Genomic DNA, 20,913 nt, shown 5'->3' with positions numbered 1-20,913 from the left:
GTAATCTTGTTTATTTAAGTATTCACACCCTTGAGTCAATACAGTTATAATCACTTTTGGCAGCGATTACAGCTTTGAGTCATTCTGGGTGAGAATCTTCTGAAGTAGCCCATCACAATATTTCAAAATTCAATCACTGGTTAAACACAAAAGTCACATATATTCCGAATTGATCCTTTCAAATTATTTCAGCATGTAGTGTAGTTTATTCGTATTAGTAAGCTACACCAGGGACTAATGTCTTTACACTAGTGGAGCATGTCAGCCATATCCCCGATAAGTGTGTATATTCACTGACTTTATCATTGGGTGAGACAGTGCCACTGGAAAGTTTAGGACAATCATTTCCTCTAGTTTTTATTGTTGAAAGTTTGTCAGTGTCAACAGAATAGTCTACCCTGTCTTTTTTGTAATAGCCTATTATAGATTCTCATAATGTCTCCAGACATGTATAGTGTTGTAGAATTGCATGAAATGTGTTTTTAAAAAGTACGTTAGATATCTCAAATATGTGTTTTTTAACCTGAGCACTGCTCTATTGCTGCAGCTGCTGAGTGGCCGGTCAGATGGCAGCGAGCAGACTGCGTAGGAGAGATGCCGTACCCAAGGCAACTTGGCTGCAGCCAACTTTTAGCAGACACAATATTATTTATCATCACATATAACAGTGCCTGTCTTGACTGGAGTAGCCTAGAGAAGCTAGCTAGCTAGGCTAATTCTTGAGGACACGTGATGTACTTTCTCCCCAACCCCATTCAAATAAAACAGCCTACCTTTTGGTTGCTCTTTGTAGCCTATTTCTCATTAAACTAACTTTGCATTGCATTTAGTGAACTCTAATTCCATTTGCTACAAATTGAGCCTTTTTGTTTGACCAACAAAAAATAGTGAAGACTACCTGTCTTTTCATGGGGCACACGTCATAAAAACGACATTGCAAAGTTTGTTTTATTCAATTTAATAATTTAGAACGTCACGGTATATACTTGTATGGAACAATGACACAAGGATTGCAGGCTCCCCCTCTCCTTCTCCGTGGCCGACGTGAGTAAGACATTTAAACGTTTTAACCACCGTAAGGCTGCCGGCCCAGACAGCATCCCAAGCCGCATGTACAGACCAGCTGGCTGGTGTGTTTACGGACGTATTCAATCGCTCCCTATCCCAGTCTGCTGTCCCCACATGCTTCAAGATGGCCACCATAGTTCCTGTACCCAAGAAGGCAAAGATAACTGAAATTAAATGACTATTGCCTCGAAGCACTCACTTCTGTCATCATGAAGTGCTTTGAGAGACTAGTCAAGGATCATATCACCTTACCTGTCACCCTAGACCCACTTCAGTTTGCATACCGCCCCAACAGGTCCACAAACTATGCAATCGCCATCACACCGCACACTGCCCTATCCCATATGGACAAGAGGAATACCTATGTAAGAATGCTGTTCATCGACTACATCTCAGCATTGAACACCATAGTACCCTCCAAGCTCATTACGCTTGAGGCCCTGGGTCTCAACCCCACCCTGTGCAATTGGGTCCTGGACTTTATGACGGGCTGCCCCCAAGTGGTAAGGTAGGAAACATCTCCTCTTCGCTGATCCTCAATACTGGGGCCCGACAAGGGTGCGTGCTCAGCCCCCTCCTGTACTACCTGTTCACCCATGACTGCTTGGCCATGCACACCTCCAACTCAATCATCAAGTTTGCAGACGGCACAACAGTAGTGGGCTTGATTGCCAACAACGACGAGATGCCTACAGGGAGGGGGTAAGGGCACCCCCCCCCCCCCCCCCATTGACGGGACAGTAGTGGAGAAGGTGGAAAGCTTCAAGTTCCTCGGTGTACACACCACGGACCAACTGAAATTGTCCACCCACACAGACAGTGTGGTGAAGAAGGCGCACCTCAGGAGGCTGAAGAAATTTGGCTTGTCACCAAATACTCAAACAAACTTTTACAAATGCACAAAATTGAGAGCATCCTGTCGGGCTGTATCGCTGCCTGGTATGGCAACAGCACCGCCCTCAACCGCAGGGCTCTCCAGAGGGTAGTGCGATCTGTACAATGCATCACCGGGGGTAAACTACCTGTCCTCCAGGACACCTACAGCACCCGATGTCACACAGGAAGGCCAAAAAGATCATCAAGGACTACAACTACCCGAGCCACTGCCTGTTCACCCCGCTACCATCCAGAAGGCGAGGTCAGTACAGGTGCATCAAAGCTAGGACCGAGAGACTGAAAAACAGCTTCTATCTCAAGGCCATCAGACTGTTAAACAGCCACCACTAACACAGAGAGGCTGCTGCCTACATACAGACTCAAATCATTGACCACTTTAATAAATGGATCACTAGTCACTTTAAATAATGCCACTTTAATAATGTTTACATATCTTACATTACTCATCTCATATGTGTGTATATACCATCTTGCATCTTGCCTATGCCACTCGGCCATCACTCATCCATATATTTAAATGTATATATTCTTATTCCATCCCTTTACATTTGTGTATTAGGCAGTTGTTGTGGAATTGTTAGATATTACTGTACTGTCAGAACCTGAATCACAAGCATTTCGCTATTCTCGCATTAACATCTGCTAACCATGTGTATGTGATCAATAACATTTGATTTGATGTCATTTAGAGAAGTAGAAATGTTCAATTTGGCCTATACATTTTTTTGGTCCCAAAAATGAATACTCACCATTATTCGACTACTAACGTCCATTCAGATATTCAAATAACTGTGCACATCCCTAGTTTGTTGTGTTTCTTTGTCAAATGTACCATTTTTTGTGTTTTCAATTATACAATACGATTGAACAAATTTTCACTTAAACATGACGGGGTATTTTTGCCGTGTTTTTTTTCTGGAAAATGGCCCAGTCACTTACTCAGGCCCAGCCACACATCACCCCAGTGGCATAGGCAGAAATTGAAGTGGCCATTATCTCGTTTTGGTGTGTATATGTGTCTGAGTAAAAGTGCTTAGCCCTCTTGACTAACCAGGTTGTTATTGAGAATTTTATAAAAGAGAATTTGTTCTTCCTAAATGTGAATGGTCTTTTAATCAATTGTGTGCTTTTGTTTCTTTCTCCTCTCATCAGGCCACACCCCGGCCCTGGCCTGTGCCCCTAACAAGGATGTGGCGGACTGCCTGGCCCTGATCCTCTCCACCATGAAGCCTTTCCCTCCCAAAGACGCCAGCGCCGCCTCCTCCTTTGGCCTCAACCTGCTGAAGCACTGTGGCATCGCCGCCTGCGGGCCCCTGCCCAACGGCAACCTGCGCCACACCTACGCCAAGGACCGTCATGGCACCATCGGCCTGGACGGCTGCTTCACCGAGTGAGATGAAACCCCCCCCCCCACCAAACCTGCTCCCCCTCAGACCGCCATACCCTAGGTGCCCCTGTCCCGTTGTATCTCTAACTAGCCGGATCGCCCCTCTTTAATCCACTATGATCCGGGTTACAACCCCCCCCCCCCTTTCTAACACACAACAAGAGCAGGAATATACTTAGTTTCACGTGTGTGTGTGTTTGGATGTGTGTGCGTGTGTCTGTCTGTTTGAAGAAAAACGAAATCCCTAATGGGTGTTGTCAAACCTATATGCAATTATTTGCCTCTCTCCTCTGGCATCATTTTCATTGTTTATTTGTCTGTCGTCACTAGCCTGGGCTTAGGTAAGACACCCTCTGTCCAGTGTCCAGGACAGAGCTCGTCACAGAGTCCCTCTAAATCCTACCAGCAGTGATGATTTTTACCCCTTACGATATTATCATGGATGTTTTTGTTGAATTAACAGATTCACAAGCATGTGTGACAAGTTACAGATAGTATCATTTTAGTTCTAAATTAAATTTCAATTTTTGGTGAATTTTTGATATTGCACTTCAACAACGAATAAACTAACCTCGCAAATCCCAGTGAAAGCGATGACCTAGTAGAAGGAGAACGGTGCCTCCAACTTCTCCTCTGACTTAAACTGGTGCAATATGCAGCATGTGTGGGTATTTCCCGTGCTGTGCGTCTCTGAGAGAGAGAGAGAGAGAGTTGAAAGCTCTGCACAGAAACCACATAGATTTTAAAATAAGCGGTTACAAGCTGGTGTCTACTCCCCTAGACATCCGACAACAAGCACTTGCTAATGGCTAAGGCCATCTGAGTGACACCATCCAACGGGTCCAGACACTGGGGGTTTCTGCATTAGCCCACCTCTCAAGGAGTCCATACTAAAGGAAGAAGTTGTGGTTCTTGCCTGAACCCCACTACCGCTTGTCACTGTCGTAGGCGTTTCTGGATATTTAAACAATGTTGTGCCTATGGAACACTGAGAACAACTGAGAGATGACCCCACCCCCTCATCCCCAACTAGTTTATGCCCTCTGATCTCCCACCTTATCCCTGATTATTTGAGACTTAAAAAGAGAACAATTCTAGTGGGACATTTTTAAAGGGTGAAATTCTGTTTGTTTTTTTAAAGAAAGATGGGTTTAGCACACATACTGATTGCGGTATAAGCTATTGTTGTATAAACACTTGTTTACACAATGTAAACCGACGTCGCATTTACTTGTGAATTGTCAGTCAAATATGTTTGCACAACAGAGCCATGAGAAAATACGTGTTTTTAATATAGCTGCTAAAATATTGCTGCCTTTTCCATGGATTGTATTCACGGTTTCCGTCAATGCGGATCTACATGTAATGTTTATTTTGACTCTTTACGTTATTTGGAATTGGAAGCAATATTCAGTCACAGACAGCCTTCAAACTATAATAGCATTTTTATTTCCCTGCTGTTTGCTATAGTGGAGAGGTTCATGTAATTTTCCCTTTTTTTAACCTATTTATCGTTTCATGCCAAACAGCCATACTTGTTTTCTTCTGTCTTCTTTTGCACATTAGTTGAATCAATTTAGTTTTTTGTGTTTCACTTGATTAAGCTATTTATGAAGATTGTTAGTTATGTTAATTAGAACATAATTCAAATTATGTTCACTCTTGTAATTGTTTTCATGTGGTTGTAGCGATATGAAAAAATTCAGATTACAAAATCTATCAGTATTTGACCTTACTCACACTTCCATAAACTATTTGTAATTCAGGAACATTTCAAATCCATGGTGTACTGTAATATTAAGCATTATCCTATTTTGTTAATGTATTTTCAATATTACATAAATGTAGTTTGGCTTAGATAGTGAAATTGTGAAAGTAGTGGTAATGTACCGGTATCTTTACTCTTCACAACATATGGCTAACACTGAAAACTAAAATATCTACATTACGTTGCTATGGTTATGTATGGACAGCTACTTTTATTTAGCTTTTTTAAATGTATGATTATCAGCATCACAATGGCTTTTATATATAAGTAACTGCATCTCGGAAGTGGTTTAAGAAGTGACTTAGAGTATTTTATTTATTTGAATTTCAAAGAATACCAAAAGTGATTGATTTCTTTTACACCCATTTTCAAGTATGTGTGCTCCCGTTTCTCTTTTGCGTCAACAAGAACACCATGTAGGCATGTCTGGTACCAATACCTCTATCGTGTGATACACTGACAACCTCATCCACCTTTCTCAGTTGAATTGTTGTTTTTTTCTCGACATGCCTCAGTCCTATCATCACTTGTGTAGCCTAATGTTACCCCTAGAATTGTTCTCTTTGAATGGAATATCGAAACCATTTAGCACATCTCTTTAGATGTACATACTATTATTTATATAAGAAAAAAACATTGCATCAATTTCTGAATCATTTTGCAGACTGAGATTCATTGTCAGTTCCTGGTGCATTCAACCATATGGCTGGGAAGGAACTGTTTCAAAAAAGAATGTAGGAAAAAAATAGATAAACAGAGAGAAAAAACAGCTTATCTGTTCCGTGGCCAGTACTGGTATTCTACAAGGTATTTCATGTCAAAGCGTTTAAGAAAAACACAAGATGACCAAGTCTGTCCCTTACACAAGATGACCAAGTCTGTCCCTTACACAAGATGACCAAGTCTGTCCCTTACACAAGATGACCAAGTCTGTCCCTTACACAAGATGACCAAGTCTGTCCCTTACACAAGATGACCAAGTCTGTCCCTTACACAAGATGACCAAGTCTGTCCCTTACACAAGATGACCAAGTCTGTCCCTTACACAAGATGACCAAGTCTGTCTGTCCCTGTTACACAAGATGACCAAGTCTGTCCCTTACACAAGATGACCAAGTCTGTCCCTTACACAAGATGACCAAGTCTGTCCCTTACACAAGATGACCAAGTCTGTCCCTTACACAAGATGACCAAGTCTGTCCCTTACACAAGATGACCAAGTCTGTCCCTTACACAAGATGACCAAGTCTGTCAAGATGTCCCTTACACAAGATGACCAAGTCTGTCCCTTACACAAGATGACCAAGTCTGTCCCTTACACAAGATGACCAAGTCTGTCCCTTACACAAGATGACCAAGTCTGTCCCTTACACAAGATGACCAAGTCTGTCCCTTACACAAGATGACCAAGTCTGTCCCTTACACAAGATGACCAAGTCTGTCCCTTACACAAGATGACCAAGTCTGTCCCTTACACAAGATGACCAAGTCTGTCCCTTACACAAGATGACCAAGTCTGTCCCTTACACAAGATGACCAAGTCTGTCCCTTACACAAGATGACCAAGTCTGTCCCTTACACAAGATGACCAAGTCTGTCCCTTACACAAGATGACCAAGTCTGTCCCTTACACAAGATGACCAAGTCTGTCCCTTACACAAGATGACCAAGTCTGTCCCTTACACAAGATGACCAAGTCTGTCCCTTACACAAGATGACCAAGTCAAGATGTCCCTTACACAAGATGACCAAGTCTGTCCCTTACACAAGATGACCAAGTCTGTCCCTTACACAAGATGACCAAGTCTGTCCCTTACACAAGATGACCAAGTCTGTCCCTTACACAAGATGACCAAGTCTGTCCCTTACACAAGATGACCAAGTCTGTCCCTTACATGTAGGAATAGCAAATGCCAAAACCAGTGTCGTCGTTGTTCCTCACATTTATACTAATATGCTGAAAAAAAATGATTGTATTAAGCTACCTGAACTTTTTGTGGCATTTTACATAAGCCTTTTTATATGATGTCAGAGAAGGTTTAGTTCAATGACGTGAGATCACATCAAATAGTAAGCCATTAAATAATGTTCTTATTATGTTCAAGGGTGACTTGCTATGTTAGATTCTTTTGGGTTGGTTTAAATATGAACTTCTCACAACTAGGTCCCATCCATTGTTTATCTTATATTGTGTGACATTTCATTGACCATGGATTTGGTTTAGCCTATGGTTTTGTTAGGCTGGTTAAATACGACATTGAAAACAAAAATCCCCTTTTGGAACAAGTTTCATGTGGGACTGAACCCCTAATTGTTCAATTAGGGGTTCAAGAAAGCATAAGTCAAGAAAGCATAAGTCGAGTTTGTGGAGGTTTAGAAGCCTAAAAAGGATTACATTCATGATATACCGCCAAGACCCTTTTTTATGTTTTTATTTCCTCCCTCTCCCTATTTAACCATTCCGTTTACACTGTGGACAAGGATTACCCTAGTATTGTGCTTTCTAGTGCAATAGAACAATGGAAAGCATTTTTCGATTTTCAGTAATGCAACAACAAACAACTCTATTTTCACTCAGTCCTGACCCAAAGCACTTATTTCAAGAATAAGCACTTTTGTATATTTAATATCTCTATATGTATGTGTGTTTACATAGGTTACCTATGTAGATATTAACTTATATTTAGGGAAGACAATACCTTCAATGGAGAGATAAGAGTAGATGAACTGGTGACTGATCTTCACGATCATGTGTGATGTGTGGGTGCTTGTATGAGAGACACTGTTTAATTGGAGGGTCATGGTTCTCTTTGGGATCAGCATAAGGGAGCAGTGAAGAGTTGAGGGTCACCCCTTGGTGTGCACACGTACGCAGCCCAAAATAAATTTCAAACGGAAAGTATACTTGCACTGCCTTTCAAAAAAACCCAAAAAAACAGGGGATGAAACTCAAGAACATGTTTGATTAAGTGCAGAAATGTAAGATATTACGTACATTTGCAGACGTCTCCACTGAGCCATATTAGTCAATTGCTGATTTTTTTTATGTATGTCTAAATTAAAGCAGGGGTTTTGGTTGTTGAATAACTGACATTTTTGCTGCACTGTTTAACTAAGAAAAAGGTAATAGAAATGATGGGGACAATAATGAAAAATGAACTAAAGCAACATCTTTACCTCTGCCTTCTCCTCGTGCATCGATGCAGAAGGATTGTGTTTTATCTTGAGCCATTGAAGGGTATTATTGCATTCAGTGGATGGGTTAGTCTATTCCCCAACAATGTGGTGCATACAGTGCCTTCAGAAAGTATTTATACCCTTGACTTATTCCACATTTTGGTGTTACATTTTGAATTCCGGCTGTATTAAATATTACTTTTTCTCACCAATCTACACACAATGCCCCATAATGACAAAGTAAAAACATTTTTATTGACATTTTTGCAAATGTATTGAAAATAAAATGCGGAAATACCTAATTTGCTTAAGTATTCACATACCTGACTCAATACTTTGTTTGAAGCACCTTTGGCAGCGATTACAGCTGTGAGTCTCGAAGAGCTTTGCACACCTCGATTGTGCAAAATTTGCCCATTTAATATTTTCTAAACCTCTTAAAGCTCTTTCAAATTGGTTGTTGATCATTGCTAGACAACAATTTTCACGTCTTGCCATAGATTTTCAAGCCGAATCAAGTCAACTGTAACACTCAGGAACACTCACTGTATTCCTGGAAAACAACTCCAGTGTGGATTTGGCCTTGTGTTTTAAGTAATTGTCCTGCTGAAAAGTGAATTAATCTCCCAGTGTCTGGTGGAAAGCAGATGAAACCAGGCTTTGCTCTAGGATTTTGTCTGTGCTTTACTCCAATCCATATATTGTGTTTATCCTGAAACTCTCCAGTCCTTTTTTTAAAACCCATATTTTATTAGGTAAGTTGACTGAGAACACATTCTCATTTACAGCAATGACCTGGGGAATAGTTACAGGGGAGAGGAATGAGCCAATTATAAGCTGTGGCTGATTAGAGGGCCATGATGGTATGAAGGCCAGATTGGGAATTTAGCCAGGACACCAGGATTAATACCCCTACTCTTACGATAAGTGCCATGGGATCTTTAGTGACAACAGAGAGTCACGTCCCATCCGAAATACGGCACCCTACACAGCGCAATGTCCCCAATCACTGCCCTGGGGCATTGGGATATTTTATTTAGATCAGAGGAAAGGGTGCCTCCTACTGGCCTTCCAACACCATTTCCAGCAGCATCTGGTATCTCTACCAGGACCAACCCTGCTTAGCTTCAGAAGCAAGCCAGCAGTGAGATGCAGGGTGGTATGCTGCTGGCTTACAACCATACCCATAACATGATGCAGCCACCACTATGCTTGGAAATATGGAGAGTGGAATTCAGTAATGTGTTGTGTTAGATTTGCCCCAAACATAGCACTTTGTATTCAGGACAAAATGTGATTATTATTTTTTTGCTTTCTGAAGGCACTGCCTTATGTCTATCAGTACAAACCTCACTCCAATATAATCAATGTGACTCTTGTAATCACGGGATTATTTTATTTCCTCAAGTTTTATTTTGTCAACAGTTGGCACAGGAGCTATCCCTCCTGTTAATCATGTACTCGCCATTTTTTATATCAAGATTGCCTTACAATACCTCTCAAATTATGAATCGTTGTTTTGTTACTCCATTTTTTTTCCTGATTTGCATTTGGGAATGTGTCCCTTTTTGTCTTGCATCAATACCATATCAAAACAGTTGTCCTTAAAAACACCCCATGCTGTTACCTAGACCCACAAGTGCCGTAGAAATCCCTGTTTGTCTGCCTATGTAAAAAGGAAGTGTCTATGGAGATTAAAAAAAGTAAAGGTCAACTTTGACAAATGACAATAATACCTTACAATGGCTGAAATTGCAAAAATTGATAACTTTCTCAAAATGCTTCAGATTGTAGGAATAAGTGGTATGGGAGCTTTGGGCAAAGGGGAGGAGTGAAATGCATAGCATTAGGTAATTGTAATTTGCATGATGCAAGACTAATCAAGTCAATTTTATTTGGGAGCGTGATCGAAAACACAATATGGCAGGGTGGCTAGTAGGGTAGAAGACGGTAAAATTGCACAAAAGTAGTTGAGTCAGAATACTGTAAACTGAGTTACATGTTAAGTTGGGGGAATAACTATTGAAAGGAAGCATATTCAACATCTTTGTTTCCTTCCATTTTTCTTTTGAGAAAAATTCAGGGTACTTATTGATTTTGGGCAACTTGTAAAATGTTGCCATCAGATATGTGAGTGGAAAGAAAGACTAAGTAGGGTCATGTTGAAATTGGAGAATAACTTTATTACTTTTGACACTATTGTCCTTCAAGTGAGAAAGCATTCATCTGAGAACAAACACTTATGTCATGCTGATTTTAAATAACCTCCTAAATTAGGTGTGGAAGGGATAAAGTTAGAAACAAAGAGGCTGTTGGTTTCTTTTGGTTATGCCAGTGATCCCCATGGTGATGCTGTCCATAGCGTATTCCTCTGGGATGTCTGCCAATGACTGTACCTCGAGGACATAGGTGTCCTTCATTACTTGAAAACTCATTGGATGAAGGCAATAGCTAGGCAGTTACCATTGTGTTTTTCTTTTATTTCCATTTAAAGTATTATTTCGAATCAAGAGTACACAAACATTTTCTCTCATCCAAGCATAATTAAACTGCTGAATTAGATCTTTATTTGCCATCGGTGTACTGTTATCAAAGAATTCTTCAAAATGGCTTCAATTCACAAAAAAATGAATAAATTAACATGTAAGATGCGGTAAGTTATATTTAAGTGGATTTAACAAGAAGTTAAAAGTAATGAATCTCATGTTATAGTCCGGCATAAATTTACATTTGATCACCAAAACAAACACCTCTTGATATGGATGGAATTATGTATTTAAGTATAGTTCCATGAGTGAAGCTCAATATTAAAGGGATACTTCGGGGTTTTGGCAATGAGGCCCAATGAGACCCATAGATTTCCAGTCATTGCGCTAACGTTAGTTAGCAACTTCCTTCAAACTACGCAGACACATAAAAATGGTATCCACGAGTTCATCTGACTGGAGAAGTAGATAAAGGGCCTCAAATTCCGAAGTATCCCTTTAAGTTCTTCCATGATTCTAACTGCTGCATGTCTGTCCTATGTCTATGTACACAACATATTTATTTGAGATGTTCAGATTCTTTAATTGTATATTATGTTTATGCTTTCATTGTTAATTTGTCATTGTTGTACAACTACACTCGGCGGAAAAGATTTCCATGCTTATTCAATCATAACTTCCAAATGCTTGTTAAAATGGAACAAAACTGTTGGTCCCACTTTAAAAACAAGGTCTTGAAATGTAGCAGTAAGAAGTGTAATTTTGCAGTATTTGGCACGTGTCTAACATTATTATTATTATTGAGAAACAATTGACATTTGTTCCATTTTCATGTGGGATTGCCCATGCCCCTGTATATCGCGGCACATATACTTTAGGTCATGGAGAAAATAAATAAAAACAAACACAATAAACTGGTTATAGAATTTAACAATTATATATTGACTCCAGACTTCTGGCCTTTTCTTTTTACAGAGACTGTAATTTTTTTGTTGGCACGCATGTAGCTAGTGCTCTTTTCTGCATTATAGTCCTCATAGGTGGTGTGGCCTGTTGTACTGTCCAAAGTTTGTTTGGTCCTGAATTAACTAGAGGGAACTGGTTGAATACGTTTGTCTCTGTTGTGCGTCTGTAGTTAAGGCTTAGCAACATATACCTATGATCAAAACAAAGCATACTGATCCTTGGATTCACTTTATTCAACCCAGTAGTTGGCTGCTTTGAAAAACTTCAGGGACAAAATGTCGACACACCAATTGCTTTTATTTTGTCCGTTTTCTCTTCCTCTTTGAGGGCAGTTACTGAGTTGACCTCTCAATCCAAACATACTATCTAAGAGTCACGTTACTCTTTAAAGGGATGCAATGTTTTTGTCTTAGTGGAGAGTAATGTCGACACTTTTTATTGTGTGACTTCATGTATTACTTGATTAGCCATAATCAGACATCGAACAGCTTACCTCAAGATGTTATATCTCGCAATGATTTTTATCCAAGCCAGTGCATTTTGTTAATGTATTGAACCTCATTGGAGAGTAAATGTTATCTGATACATATTATGCAACATGAAAACATTTAACTTTTTTCTCTTTGATTTGGTTCCTTCATGACTTGACTGCTTCTTGACAACTACTCATAGGATGGACAATGCAAATAGGTGAATAAGGATATTAAATCATGATATTTCCATTAAAGAAATACCTTAGTAGGCAAAAAGAGATGTCTCAGAACGGAACTGGTTTTAGATCCATCATAAAGTACCTTATTTATGAGAGTTGTGTGCATTGTTATACTGTATGTCACATGGCTGCTCAAAAGTATGGGGTTGGAATCTATTTTGATCTTGTAGAAAATTGAAGATGGTTAAAGAATAACTTGTAAACGGAAACTCATCCTCTATTACTGTCAATACAATCCTGACTGACACTTTGTCCTGATACAAACAGGTATACTAAACTGTGTCATTAGAAAACAATTGAGCAAATAGTGAAGTCTGATATTTTTATATTTTATGCATCACGAAATTGGTCTTCCATTCATGCCAACTGAAAGCCTTATTGTTGATAAAAGTTGAGGTCGCACAACTACTCACAATCACAGACGGGGTGAAGTCAGTGAGCCATTGTTCATTCATAATACAAAACATGATGCTATGCTATAGTGCTTCCCATTCTCATCATCCATGTGGTCCACTGTGGTTTGAATCCTGGAGAAATTGTTTATTGGCTGGATACATTTTTCAAAGCACAAATCCAAAGAAACACTCGTGCTTTTGTCATAAATCCAAACACCTGGATGTACAACTTGACTAGTTTATTTAGCCCTTGTTTGATTCTTGCCTTAGTCTTGCTTGGCTTGCCATATTTTTCAATGAAAAGCCTTTCTTAAGGGACCTGAAAAACCACACAGTGAAATAGTTTTGGATCACTGTAGTGATAATACAGAAGTTTTAGTGTCAATTCATAACAAAAGCAATATTGGCAAGTGCACTTTTTTGGATGTTTCAAGCACATCACTAAAAATGCACTGCAGACAATGGTGTGTAGAGATTGTTGATTTACTTACTCAACTAAATGGTATTGAAATCAACATGGTGAATTATTATAAAGCTGAGAGATTTAAAATTTGACATTTTAGTACCATTTTAGCAGGGTATACGTTGATTTGATCGGGATGTAGTTTTAGTTGGTGTCTGTACAACCCCTTCTAACTGTATTTCAAGTATTTGAAGGCAAAAAAGAACACACTTAAGATAATCAATACTTAAAAGTTGTAGCTTAAACATTTTAATAGCTAGTTTGTATGCAATCCCTTTATTTGGGCATATATGTTTGTGTTTTATATAAATTGTTCTCTGTATTGCGATATCTTCTAAGTATAATATATGTAATCTTCAAGGTAACATCAAGGCACTGGGTTCGGTTGAGGTGGTGGTAGAAGATTGTATTTTGTGGACAAGAAAGACAATGGATTGCTATGCCATAGAACTTAAGGATGTTGTGATTACTTTTATAGTACAGTGAGTAGGCATAGAGTTCTGTGTTTGTGTGATGATTTGGGCAGTGAGATGTCATGCCTTCATTAGTAAGTATGATGTCAAGAATGTGAGTGTCAGATGGCAATATGAACTGCAATCAGCAAAAGGGCGAAGGAAAAAGTGTGTCTTCGTTGATGGCTATTGTACTACTTTACACACTTTCCTGGTTTACAAATACCGTAAAGAATATTGTTATTTTGTTTCTAATTGGTAACACGAAGTACATTCCCTTTGAAACACAAGTGATGTTTGTAAGATTCTGGTGCTATGGTCTGTAATAGTTTTTGGTTTGAGTCCATAAATTTTATTATTTTAATTTGAGCATATTTGAAGATTATAATATGTAAAGTTAGGCCTACTGGTTTCTGGTACAGTATCCTACGTAGTATGTGTGGTAGCCTAATATGCATTAACTGACCCTTTGAATAAAATGTAAAACTCTAGTGTAATTGAAAGCTTGAAGTTGGTGGTTGGTGGTTGGCCGTGTCCTTTGCCTTAACAGCCCTCCTTTTTTATTTTGGTTCTGGATATATTAAGCTCTTATTCAGGAGTGCAGAGGCATCTTGTTTTGATTCAGGCATTGGACATTGCTTTGTATGATGCAGGGATTTGTTTACTCCATAGACCAGCCAGGCAAAATATAACAGGCCATGTCTACGGGCTATGACCTTGAATTATTATGTGCTTTGATTGGCTAGCAGTGTCCTGTCCATATTGCTTCTGCTAGAATTTCATTGGCTCCTTGTTTCGCTGCAATTCTTTTCACCATCTCGGAAGTTGCGGGTTAAAGTTATGAATTGGTCAAGAATTTCATGTCAGGGACAAGTGGTTAAAAAAAATGCATATCTGGTTGTGGTCCTTAGAATGGATAGGATATGCCAAGCCAATGTTTGGGACAGCATGTTAACCTCTCGTGTGACTTCAGTGTGAACTGTAGGTGATCATGAAAGTGTTTATTGTGCTTCATTTAGGCCTAATTATAAATTCAGGTGGTGCAATGTGAGCAAGTGAAAATGCATAAAATGCTTTTTCAGGCCTTTTATCAACTTTTCACTCTTTTCTCTTGCACCTTAGGCTCTGTTTTGAAGTAGGTTACGGCTACTGCTGCCTGGTGGGGAGTTTGAGCATGCCTGCATTCAGTATTGTGTATTTTCTAGAGCCTTCAGTTGCTTACAGCAACAACAACAAAAAATCTTATATAGGTTTTACTAGCATGACATTGTGCGATATTAAAATCATATTACCTCAGAAAATATATCAATTACAATTAAGGAATTGAAATGGGGAAAAACGGTCTCTCATCCAAAATGGAATTTCATTGGCAAGATACAAAGTCCATTCTATTCTGAAAGTAAAGATTACTTTTGCTACTAATGTAATTGCTATGATCATGTTTTGCCTACCTCCTTGATGCACAACTCATCTTTGTCTTCTTAGCTCAACCACCTATACTTGTGTCTCAAAAATATGAACGCATATTAATCACTTTTTATCTAAAAGACAAATCAAATGTGATTTTTTTTTGTGTGTGTGTGTGTGTGTGTGTGAGCATGTAAAATGAAAGGAAAAATAATATATCACAACAGCCACTGGAATGTGAAGCCAAACTGTATTATGATCCGAATGAAATCTCTAAGGTCTGTTGTAGCATACACGTGAACCTCGTCTGTGGTACATGTTTGCTATTCTTCAGATACTTGTCGCAACAAGGTACTTTATGATTGCTTTTATTTAACCCCCTGAAAGTATCCTTTAACCACCAGTAATCATCCAGGTTTTTACTGTACGTTTGTAAGTTGAGCCATATGTCTAAACATCAAGTTTACAGTTGTAACAGTGTGAAACTACGAGAGATTGGGAGAATGTGTGTTTATCTAACTTCATTACAAAAGCAACAAATAACTAAGGCTCTTACTGAAGTCTGATTATGAATGTGGTGTTTACGTGTGAAGGTAAATGTTATCGTATCCAGCCTTAAGCATTCAAAATAAAATAAATGAATCATTTGTCATACTACCCCCTCCCCCTAGACCTTTGAGATTTTGACTGAAGCAGAGGAATGTGCGATGCAGCATTAGGGGTTCAGAGAAGTTTACATACATACAACCCCCCCTCCCTCCCACTCCTGAACAAATATCCAACTGTCATGATAATGCAATCCTTGAAAGCACTTTGCCTTGGTATATCATTAAGTGTGCTAGTGAATGGTTATTTGTTACAAAAATTTTACATGCATAATGATTTGAGTGAATCAAACAACGTAATCTGCATTGACCTTTGACATTACAGGAGAAACTTAACAAACCAAGGCATTGAAACCTTATCAATTTTATACAATGTATGCCGCAGCCTATGAGTCTTGTCATTCAGTGTTGTGGCTTAGGATTGGTTGTTTAAATAAAGTGCTATTGCTTAATATCTACTTTGTTTTTTGTTCACTTTTATACAGCTGAAGTCGGAAGTTTACATACACCTTAGACAAATACATTTAAACTCAATTCCTGACATTTAATCCTAGTAAAAATTCCCTGTCTTAGGTCAATTAGGATCACCACTTTATTTTAATGTGAAATGTCAGAATAATAGTAGTGATTTTTTTTCAGCTTTATTTTCTTTCATCACATTCCCAGTGGGTTAGTAGTTGGTTGCCTTTTAAATTGTTTTACTTGGGTCAAACGTTTTGGATAGCCTTCCGCATGCTTCCCACAATAAGTTGGGTGAATTTTGGCCCATTCCTTCTGACAGAGCTGGTGTAACTGAGTCAGGTTTGTAGGCCTCCTTGCTTGCACACGCTTTTGCAGTTCTGCCCACAAATTTTCTATAGGCTTGAAGTCAGGGCTTTGTGATGGCCACTCCAATACCTTGACTTTGTCATCCTTAAGCCATTTTGCCACAACTTTGGATGTATGCTGGGGTCATTGTCCATTTGGAAGACCCATTTGCGACCAAGCTTGAACTTCCTGACTGATGTCTTGAGATGTTGCTTCAATATATCCACATCATTTTCCTTTCCTCATGAAGCCATCTATTTTGTGAAGTGCACCAGTCCCTCCTGCAGCAAAGCACCCCTACAACATGATGCTGCCACCACCGTGCTTCACGGTTGGGAAGGTGTTCTTCGGCTTGCAAGCCTCTTTTTCCACCAAACATAACGATGGTCATTATGGCCAAACAGTTCTATTTTTGGGGCGGCAGGGTAGCCTAGTGGTTAGAGCGTTGGACTAGTAACCGGAAGGTTGTGAGTTCAAACCCCCGAGCCGACAAGGTACAAATCTGTCGTTCTGCCCCTGAACAGGCAGTTAACCCACTGTTCCCAGGCCGTCATTGAAGAATAAGAATGTGTTCTTAACTGACTTGCCTGGTTAAATAAAGGTAAAAAAAATTAACTTGTAAGTCGCTCTGGATAAGAGCGTCTGCTAAATGACTTAAATGTAAATGTCATCAGACCAGAGGACATTTCTCCAAAAAGTATGATCTTTGTTCCGATGTGCAGTGGCAAACCGTAATCTGAATTTTTTTATGGTGGTTTTGGAGCAATGGCTTCTTCCTTTCTTCCTATGTTGATATATGACTCATTTCACTGTGGATATAGATACTTTTGTACCGGTTTCCTCCAGCATCTTCAAGGTCCTTTGCTGCTGTTCTGAGATTGATTTGCACTTTTCGCACCAAAGTACGTTCATCTCTAGGAGACGGTACGACGGCTGCGTCGTCTCATGGTGTTTATTTTTGCATACTATTGTTTGTACAGATGAACATGTTACCTTCAGGCGTTTGGTAATTACTCCCAAGGATGAACCAGACTTGGAGGTCTACAGTTTTTTTTCTGAAATCTTGGCTGATTTCTTTTGATGTCAAGCAAAGAGGCACTGAGTTTGAAGGTAGGCCTTGAAATACATCCACAGGTACACCTCCAATTGACTCAAATGATGTCAATTAGCCCATCAGAAGTTTCTAAAGCCATGACCTCATTTTCTGGAGCTGTTAAAAGGCATAGTCAACTTAGTGTATAAACTTCTGACCTACTGGAATTGTGATACAGTGAAGTATAAGTGAAATCTGTAAACAATTGTTGGGAAAAGTACTTGTCATGCACAAAGTAGATGTCCTAACCAACTTGCCAAGACTATAGTTTGTTAACAAGAAAATTGTGGAAAATCATGTTTTAATGACTCCAACATAAGTGTAATTTAAACTTCCGACTTCAACTGTATATGCTTGTTGCTGATTGCCAAAATCCAACTACACACCCATCTGTCAGCCTTAGGTTACTTTTTGAACACAGAGCCTACACAGCACATTAACTAAGAGTCATTTTATATTTTAGACATCTCATGGGAAAACTTTTAACATTGAGTGCAGAAAATTAAAGAAAAACATTGTTTAAAAAAAAGTATCACATTTTAAACAAAGGGATGGTAACATCCCTGCCTGACTTCCTTTGAAAAACGCATGACTTCCCATTAAACACCTTAATTGTAAAAAAAAAAAAAAAAAGTAAGGGAAACTTGTTGCAGCTTTTGTGAACCGTGTTCCTTAAACAAACCTAATTAAGATACTAATTTTTAACCCACTTTACAAAGACAAGTAAATAAAATGGTCATGGTAATTTCAACAAAACTAAATAATACAAATATATAAAGACTGATTACACAGTTTGTAAAAGAAACATGAGTCTTCAGTGGTAGAGTCTCTCATTTGAAATTTCTGGCACGTGATGGACTTTGCTTCTCTCTTCTCTAATCATCTTTTGGTAGAACGTCTGGTCTCCTTTCCATTGACAGTGGTCCCTCCTGGATTGTTTGCCCTGCTGCCGACACCACTGCCAGCCCGCCCTCCCTGCGGAGGGGTAATTGAGCTCCCGGAACCTTGTGAATTCACACCGTTCCCATTGGTAGTGTCATTTCCTAGAATAAGAAATTGTAAGGTACAAATGAATGTTCATAAAGTGATAAAAGGAAAAGTTGTTAGTGTTTTACAATTAAAATGAAGACTTCTGCTTATACACTGAAGGTGGCTGAACCAGCCACTCACAGGTAAAATAAGCAACTTTACAGCTTCAAGCAGCAAGTTAGTTTACTGCTACAGACATGCAGGTGGAATTGTTGCATATAGCACCTTTAAGCCGCAGAGGTCAAAATTACTTTTGTTGAGAAACACGAACAAAAGTAGTTGCCAAAACGCTTCCATTTAATGTCACTACTTTTGTTGGTCTCTGATAGTGGACTTACCAGCTGAATTATTGTTCAGTATGTTTCCTTGGTCACTGAGTACCTGGGAATGAAATAATCTGTTCACAAACAGTACAAGAAAAAGGTACTTAACAATATTTCCCCCCTATCCTTCTGTAAAGGATCCTGTAGTAAGACATCCTTAAGTTCAGAACACCCCTTACCGTCTTGTTTTTCATCTGGTCCATGTTCGAATACTCGGGGTTAGGCTCACTGAAATTTGGTACCTCGGAGTACACCATGCAGAACCTGAACAAAACATTAAGTGGGCATTAGTTTAGACCAGTAACTTATGACATTACATGCATCTCTCAGCAACAGTTACATGGCTGCAACTACAGGACTTACTCTCCAATCTTCAACAGCTCTCCACCTCTGCCTGTGTACAGAGTCAGGCAACCTTTGAACACAGACGCATATCTGGAGAAAAAGGCAGCAATTTCAATACAAGATTGCAGACTACTAATAACGTATGGCACATTCATCTGAATAACTTCATGCGGTTAGGTAAAGCTGACATGATGACAGGGTGGTCTTATTTCTGTATTAATTTTATACTCAGCAGTAGGTTTGGAGCTTTGTCCATGCAGTGGAGATGTTGACTGGGATGTGACTCAATAACTCACCCCTTAGTGAGTCTGATTATGTCACCAGTTTGGATCAGTCCCCCCACCTCATCCCAAACAGAGATGCTGATGCTGCCTGTCTTGTCGGCCACCTTACAGGTCCGCACCTCATGCCCATCCTTTGTTTTTGTCACTCGTCCTGTGTGAGGGGTTATGAGGGACAAATAAATCCGTGGCTTTTGATTTTTTTACAAAGACGGGACCAAGCTAGTTGTACAAGGAAAGTGTCATCTCATTGTGAGGAGCGTAAACATCCACTTGTGGAAAAAAAGAGGGAAGGTTCAACACAGGTAAGTTAATCGATGCCTTGGCATGATTCAAATAAACCAACATGAACAGTTCTCATTAGAGTATATAGTGGCATACAAGAAGGATGTTACTCACTGTTGAACCATTTATATTGTGTGTAAGAATTTACAATACTTTTTTTCCCAGCCCTGTGTATTACAAGATCATTAACATTTGATTCCTAATAATACTGTTATGAGTTAGTTAGTAATTGAAACAGCCCACCCTCACCGGTTTCCAGTACGATGAAGATAACGTTGAGATTCTTGAGTCCTGGCTTGATGTCCTTGACGTGGGTCTCAGTCGTCATCTTTCAGATTCTCGTCATGCATCCACAACTGTAGCTAAGTCAACTTTAGACCAAAGCAGCACTGAAATGTTGACGTGAGTATGAATACACGATTAGAAAGTATGCAACCCAGGTTGACTAGTGACTTGTAAAGTAGTTTGAAGGACCAATCTGGCAACTGGTGTGGTTAGCTTACCAAGCTGCAGTAACGCCACTCACTACCATGACCTATGAGCATTATGGCAGCAATCTAGCTAACGTTAGTTATAGCTAGCTAACTGGGTGCCAGGTTGTTAGCTACAAATGACATTAACTTTACCTCAACGGTGTGTATTGTCGTTCACAGCTGCGTTGTCCGATATAAGGGAGTTTAAGCCATGGGACAAGTCAGTTTAAATATAAGTATTGTTTTCCTGTTTGTAAAAGGGCTGGCTTGCTAGTTGTTTTTCGTGAGCATCAGTATTTCACTACAGTAGTGAAGACTTGTCCCCTGCTGCATTGTTGGTCAAATTTAATGTCAATCAAAATTGTGTCCAATGGAAATGGACTATATAGGATGTGCTTTAGAGATAATCATATGATAGGCCCTTTATCTGAGAAGGGACATTGAACGTACCGAAGATAGGTGGAGTCAACTGTCAATCAACGATTTGACAATTT

At 39.4% G+C, this 20,913-nt stretch overlaps 2 protein-coding genes across 5 annotated transcripts in view; one reads left to right on the top strand and one right to left on the bottom strand.

The window, feature by feature from the left end:
• LOC135541808 (serine/threonine-protein phosphatase 6 regulatory ankyrin repeat subunit C-like) overlaps positions 1–5,597 on the top strand; it is a 42,142-nt gene extending 36,545 nt beyond the window's left edge. For 2 of the 3 annotated variants that reach the window (XM_064968208.1, XM_064968207.1), the window contains exon 28: positions 3,118–3,273. In XM_064968208.1, the coding sequence (XP_064824280.1) occupies positions 3,118–3,177 (60 nt within the window). In that variant the 3' untranslated portion in view covers positions 3,178–3,273. Of the gene's footprint in view, positions 1–3,117 lie in introns of all 3 variants that reach the window. The other variant, XM_064968206.1, reaches the window with a different exon arrangement.
• Positions 5,598–15,352: 9,755 nt separating this feature from the next.
• LOC135541807 (SOSS complex subunit B1-like) lies at positions 15,353–20,733 on the bottom strand. 2 transcript variants are annotated; one of them, XM_064968203.1, is made up of 7 exons: positions 20,573–20,733; positions 20,190–20,335; positions 19,677–19,815; positions 19,399–19,470; positions 19,215–19,299; positions 19,051–19,093; positions 15,353–18,726 (listed from the first exon to the last, which is right to left on the bottom strand). In XM_064968203.1, exons 2-7 carry the CDS (start codon positions 20,272–20,274, stop codon positions 18,563–18,565), a joined length of 588 nt encoding a protein of 195 aa, XP_064824275.1. In that variant the 5' UTR covers positions 20,275–20,335; positions 20,573–20,733; the 3' UTR covers positions 15,353–18,562. The 2 variants fall into 2 exon arrangements, with proteins under 2 accessions (XP_064824275.1, XP_064824276.1); XM_064968204.1 differs by having other exon boundaries at positions 20,196–20,335.
• Positions 20,734–20,913: the final 180 nt, after the last annotated feature.

The sequence above is a fragment of the Oncorhynchus masou genome, chromosome 6 (genome assembly GCF_036934945.1).
Source record: "Oncorhynchus masou masou isolate Uvic2021 chromosome 6, UVic_Omas_1.1, whole genome shotgun sequence".
NCBI lineage: Eukaryota > Metazoa > Chordata > Actinopteri > Salmoniformes > Salmonidae > Oncorhynchus > Oncorhynchus masou.
Note: the sequence above shows the minus strand (reverse complement) of the source record. Positions and strands in the feature narration are given on the sequence as shown.

What these genes read in the sequence shown, in the direction of transcription:
- LOC135541807 (XM_064968203.1), bottom strand. Translation starts at nt 20,274, where the DNA reads ATGACGACTGAGACCCACGTCAAGGACATCAAGCCAGGACTCAAGAAT. An exon ending in ACCAGATGAAAAACAAGACG is followed by an intron (nt 19,094 to 19,214) that starts GTAAGGGGTGTT and finishes TTTCATTCCCAG; the next exon opens with GTACTCAGTGACCAAGGAAA. An exon ending in ACTGAACAATAATTCAGCTG is followed by an intron (nt 18,727 to 19,050) that starts GTAAGTCCACTA and finishes TTCTTATTCTAG; the next exon opens with GAAATGACACTACCAATGGG.